This window comes from Sorghum bicolor, chromosome 7 (genome assembly GCF_000003195.3).
Source record: "Sorghum bicolor cultivar BTx623 chromosome 7, Sorghum_bicolor_NCBIv3, whole genome shotgun sequence".
NCBI lineage: Eukaryota > Viridiplantae > Streptophyta > Magnoliopsida > Poales > Poaceae > Sorghum > Sorghum bicolor.
The window spans coordinates 4,872,669-4,878,899 of NC_012876.2; the positions used below are offsets into that span (position 1 = coordinate 4,872,669).

At 46.0% G+C, this 6,231-nt stretch overlaps 1 protein-coding gene across 1 annotated transcript; it reads right to left on the reverse strand.

Annotated features, from left to right (window-relative positions):
* LOC8069629 lies at positions 1,883 to 4,641 on the reverse strand. The gene is made up of 3 exons (XM_002445048.2): positions 4,102 to 4,641; positions 3,059 to 3,395; positions 1,883 to 2,350 (listed from the first exon to the last, which is right to left on the reverse strand). The coding sequence occupies exons 1-3, from the start codon at positions 4,639 to 4,641 to the stop codon at positions 2,316 to 2,318; spliced, it is 912 nt and encodes a 303-aa protein (XP_002445093.2). The 3' UTR covers positions 1,883 to 2,315.

Below are 6,231 nucleotides of genomic sequence, written 5' to 3' on the forward strand. Positions count from 1 at the left end.
TTCGGGTTAAATTTCCAAATAATGTTGTCCTCCCGGTCTTGATGTAGCTCGACGTTGCTGAGGGCGTTCCAAAGTTGGACATATTCCATGAAGTGCTGGGGGCTGAAGTTTCTATGCCGCAAATCTATGTCCCTAATCCCCTAAACCCTAAACCCAAATTAGGAACTCTTAACGTAACATAAGTGTTTGTGCCCACTGGCATAACTGTGTAATATTTGGTCTGATTCTATCTTTTGATAGAAGAAGCCAGGTATAAAATATCCATTATCTAAAAAAACATATTTATATTAAGAGTGAGAAAATATTTACTACAAATGCCTTAGCTGGGCCCTAGGTGGTCAAAAGAGTAGTACATGGACGCTTAGAGTCTCTCTAGTGCACTTCAAGCTATGATGTTACATTGGACACTAATCAATCCGACTTGCGGAGCCAGCTAGGAGGCCTATGCCCGGGATGTTGAGCGGCGATGGTGTTGCTCAAATCACATAGCGTCTGCATGTTGCTGGGTCACCGCTGTAGATTTCTTTGTACGCCTTCAAGGCTAACATCGGTCAACGGCGATGGGTCACCACTGTAGATTTCTTTGTACGCCTTTAGGTCTAATGTTGGTCAGCGACGATGATATCTCGTTGGTTAGCCCCAAGTGCTTCAAGATAAGGTGCTCACCTCACTTGGACGCTGGGATATGTGTCTGTGTTTAATCTTATAATGACACTTTCCTTTAAGAATTTCAGCTTGAAAAACCAAGCCCACTTTAGGAGCTCTTAACGTAATTGTAGCTCTCATTGCCCATGTTTAATTTTATGATATTTTCCTTTCAGAATTTTGGCTTGAAAAACTAAGCTCAAATTAGGTAATTAACTTTCATAACACAAACGGTGAACTTTGGAATGTCAGGACCCTGTATGAGAATTTTCCTTCAGAATTTCGGCTTGAAAAACTAAGCCCAAATTAGGAACTTAAATAGCACAAACTGTGAACAACTTTGGAATGTCAGGAGCCCAAATTATGAACTTTCGGAACACACACAAACTGTGAGCTTGGAATGTCATCAGGTGCCTTCACCGGGCGAGCAAGGCGAGCAGCGTCACCCGGTCCATCTCGTACAGGAATGACTAAAACCTGAACTCAATTAACATGTACTCTACTATTTTGATATGTCAGGATCAAGGTATGGACAAAATCAACCACATCTACTGTTTGGAGGACGTCGACGCCGCCGCCGCCGCTAAGTATATATCATTCTTTTTTCCCACTATTATATGTTGTGTCCAAAATCTGAAAGATTAAAAGAGTGAGAATTTTCATTCTTCATTCATGGTCAGTATAAAGTGGAGGGAGAATCGTCAAAGAAACTATATAAGCCATGGAATTTAAAACTGGACCAATGAAAAAGAATTTAAAAGAAACTGAGAATTGGACAATAGTGGGATAATTATTCTTCGTGACAGAGATGTATTTGGGGAAAAAAAACTGAATCTGTACATTATATGTGATGCAGAAAGCGAGTACGCAACATGTGCAGTTGTGTGTGATCTGATTAGCGGATAAGAAAAACGTTAACGATCCTGGGATAAGAAACATGAACATTGCATTCTAGGAACTATAGGATCCCATTGTAGAGAATGGACACTCACAAAGTTTTGAAAAAAAAAGAGGCAGCAGGTCATAACCCTGACAGAAATTTGGCAACAGAACCAAGAAACCCCAACTTGAAACAGGGAGGTTCAGTTTCTTAAAACAAACAAACAAACAGGGAGGTTCAAGAGCAGAGTTGCAGGAAGGATTGCTTGTTTCAAAGATGCACACTGGACTGACCGTTCTACAACCTAAACTTTCAACCATTTGGTGAAAATATCAAGAAACAAAGAGAAGGATATCATGTATCAGCACAGAAATGATGCAACCACGATTTTCAGTACATGACGAAAAGCCAAACTCAATTAACATGTATTCTACTGTTTTGATGTATCAGGATCAAGGTACGGCCAAAATCAGCCACATCTATAATTGCCATCAGTCCATCACCCAACAGAGATGATGTTGGTAACTACAACCAATGTTACTTTGCAGAACCGTTCACCATTATTTCTACGCTTTCATCAGTTTTATGTTCCTAACTGAAAGGCTATCTTAGAACGCTTCCGGTCAGTAGACCGCATCAAATCTATCCACCATTACAGAAGAGTTGCAAAATTTTCAGAAACTATGAGCCAATTCTCATGTCACAGTATCAGGGGCAGCAAGGCTTAAATTCTTTTGGTTCCCGAAGAGATGAATTTCGATGCTGTCAGAAGTTCCGCTCTCGTACTCCTCTATAGTAGTACTGGATACACTAATGCCGCAGCAGCTGAATTCACAAGAAAAAAGAAAACCAATGAGATAACTAGGCATCATATCATGGGTATTACAGCAGTGAGAAGTAATCAATAGTGGATAAAAATAGATAAGAGTACACAGAAAGCTCCAAGATAAACACTATCGGCTAACAAGCAGAACAATTGAATTATCTGAACTAGAGATCAGATTATGGGAACAAGTGAATTTCTGAACTGACCACACCATGGTAAGAAATGTGATTGGACAATTTGGACCAAGTCAAGAATCTGTCAAAGGACTGCTAAATCCTATGTGGCACTATGGACACTACAAACATGAGAATGAGGCTATTTCCAATCAACTCCTGCTGCTACCTACAGCATGCTTTAGAGTCCTAGCCAAACGGAGTTGACTAGTAAAATGTAAAACCACAAAAGGCCAAGAAGAGGATACTACAGATAACAACTGTTTAAAATCAAACTACAGGATTTCTCTGAACATCAGGGCAATGAAAAACAGCAAGCAAGTTACATTTCCTGTTGTCAGTATGACACTATGCTCTACTCAAAATCTACAATTCATATATTGTTTTACTGATCTCTTTGCATAACAAATTCAGAAGTACATACAGAGCCGAACTTGAGCCAGAAAACTTTAAACATCTCAACTGCTGAAACTGTGAGAACACAGCAGGTAACAAGTGCTGCATAAACCGCTGAGAAATTTGCAGAGTACTCACCTGGTGATCCGGTCCTGAGGACGACGATGTACATGGGATCTAAGCTGCGAGGTAGGTCCGTGACCAGCGGCATTAGCCGTCCATTCAAGCCGGGCCGAATGCACAACGTGAAGCCGAACATGTCCCCGTTCCAGTCATGCTGAAGTTGCCCCAGCTGGGTCCTCAGGTTGAACACGGAGTGGTCGTAGATACCGAATGCGCGCCAGTTGAGATGGTTCTGGTCGAAGTTCCCTTCATCGCTCGCCCGCACGTGCCGGATCGTCCGCGCCGGAACAGGAAGCTGACGCCCGCGCCAGATGCGCCGCCACAACAACAGCGGAATCTGTTGCAATGGAATCTGTTTCGGAAAAGAAATCAAACAGCATGAGGGTAAATTCAGAGACTAAATTCTTTCGGAACAACAGCGGTAAAAACTCCCTGAATCTGTTACAGTATATAGCGGGTAACTGAATAAGCATGTCTGAATACACATTGTACTGACAACAGAATGTTCATTCAGAGACCAAATTCTTTCGGTAAGATCAGAAATCAGGAAAAAAAATGATTGAGATCGATCTGGTACCAGATGAGCAAAATCAAATAGCGCAAATCATTTAAGTACACATTTAACAAAGAACTCCAACTGTGACCTGAACTAGGATTCGATCCCTGCGTACGATGATTTAACGCGGTTTTAAGGAATGACAGAGATAAGTTCGTAAAGCGATCGAAGTGGCCACAATCTAGAATAGACAGTAATTTGTGGAGTAATATGGCCACAAACCAGATGCAGAGGCACAAGAAGGTAATCGAGAAACCACGTGAAAAGTGTTTCGCGGGCTACAGTTAAAACCAGATGCTCAGGAAGAAGAGAATTAACAGGTTCAGTAGTCTTGTCTTGTATCGGAAGAAATCAACAGTTTCAGACAGAATGCATCCATGATTGGCGTTCCAAGTAAAGCAATGCAAGGAACTATATATAAACCGATCGAGGAGAGTTGCATTCCAATTCCAATGCAATGCGATTGCGAGGAAGGAGAAAGGATGGCGACGAAGCCACGCACCTGATGCGCCGGAGGTGCAGCTGGAAAGGGTAGCGGTACCGAGGTTGCCGCGACGGGGTGGACCGTCCACTGCATCATGGTGCTGAGCCGGCGGGCTAGGTTGAAGTCGACGGTGACGCCGTTGTTCCACATGAGGAGCCTGCCGTTGGCGCGGAGGTCGCGGTTGAAGTGGCGCAGGCGGACGTAGTTCTTCAAGGGCTTCACCCTCTCGACCCTCCACCTCCACGACAAGAAATTCACCATGGTGGAGTCGTCGATGTCGCGCTGGGCGGCCTTGAGGCCGAGGTGCCCGGACGGCGCATCCTCGCCCGCATCCTCGCCCGACAGCGCGAGGTAGCGGCCGTAGGCGGCGCTCTGGAGGCGGAGGTAGGTTACCCCCTCGTGCACCCAGTGCTCCACCCGCCACACCGCCTCCAGGGATGGGACGCGGCCGCACCGGCGCAGCGAGACCCCCGCCCAGTCCCCGTCGGCGTGGAGGTACTTCCAGCTGATCGCGCGGCTCCGCAGCCGCACGAAGGCCCCGTCGGGGAAGAGGTCCATTGCCTGGTAGTGGTGGACTGGTGGTGGTGACCGCCGGGCTGTTGCGAGGAGCGGCCGGCGAGAGCAGAGCAGGTGTTCGTTGGGTTACGTTTGGGCAAGGCGGCGGCGGAGACGGGGTCGGTATTTCAAGGCCCCGGGAGCGTGCGTACGTCGGTTGCGCTCTCGTGTCTGCTTTCACTGACATGTGGGGGCCATTTCTGCGCCCGGGCCAACCGGCGAACTCGCCTGACCCTGACCTGCTGCTGCCAGCTCAGCATAAGCCTGTTATCAGCTGTTTCAGGTGGCCTGCTGCTTTGGTTGCGAAATGGCTTATTGGCTTTGTGGCGCTCTGGTGGCAAAGCCTCAGTAACAAACTTCATGTCCTGCTTTTGATTTTCTGGGTGCGAATTTAAAGCTGGTTTTTGTTAAAAAAAATACCTCACCGACAAAGACGAGGTTCAAAGTTGTCAGCCAACAAGGATGAATTCTTCTACCTATTGAAAAGAGTCCATTGTAATTACTTTCTTCGTTTCGTTTGTCACTATTTCTTAACTTTGTAGATTTATCCTTATTTTTAGAATATGAATCTCAAGCTTCCACTTGCCCCTATTTTCGTGAAGAAGATTTAAAATGTTGAAAAGACACAAATACCCTTTAGCATGAATGACACAATAGTCAAGGGGAACTTTATGGACAGACTTAGATATATTTTGCACAAATATCATCACATAATCTATACCTACTACTAAATTGTGAAAATTTCAGTCTGCCCCCAAAACTTTTTCTGCCTCCTTCCGTCTCGGTCCGACTCGCGCGCCGCTTCCTTTTTGTTCGGGGGTGGCTGGGTGGCGTCAACGCTCCTTCCGTCTCGGTCCGACCCGCGCGCCGCTTCCTTTTTGTTTGAGGTGCGGGTGGCTTCAATGCGGCCCTCCCGCGACGACGTCTGTTTTGGCGCCTGGTGCGAGGTGGAAACGGCCGGGGGTGCTTCCGCAAAGGGAAGAGTTTCAACGCCTTTTTCGGGCTATCCCTAGCCCAGCGCCAAAGCGTGTTTTCGGGCAGGGCAGCGGCAGCCGGCAGCAGGGCAAGGAGCCAAGGCGAGATAGGCAAGCTGGCCGGCAGCACGTCGTGTCGCGGGGACATGGAGCGACATGGCGCCAGGCTGATCGCTGCGGCGCTTTGCGGCAGCCTTTGGGCCTGGGAGGAACGGAACAGAATTCTACTGGACGTGGCTGCTTTTCCATGTTCCCATGGGAACGTAACTTGTAGGTTGGTCAGCGAAAAGCGTCGGCAGCCAAAACGCTGCTGCAGGAGTGGCTTGCTTGTTGCCTGCTTGAAAAATCACCGTTCCGAGAGGAGACAAGCCGATTAAACTTTAGCTAAATTTTCCCTAATTATTGTGAAAATTTCTGTCCGTCAATCTTCTCCAGAATCCGCCCCCTCTGCTTCTTCAACAATAAAAGAAGAAAAAAGACTAGAAGCTTTTTTAGGTTCCCAATATAAAATTTTCTGTACACATTAGAGAAATAAGGAAAGTACAGGAGCCTAGGTGCAAAGTATTTATTCTATTAATTTAATTTTTTTATTCTTTAAATCGACTAAAAATTGATAAAT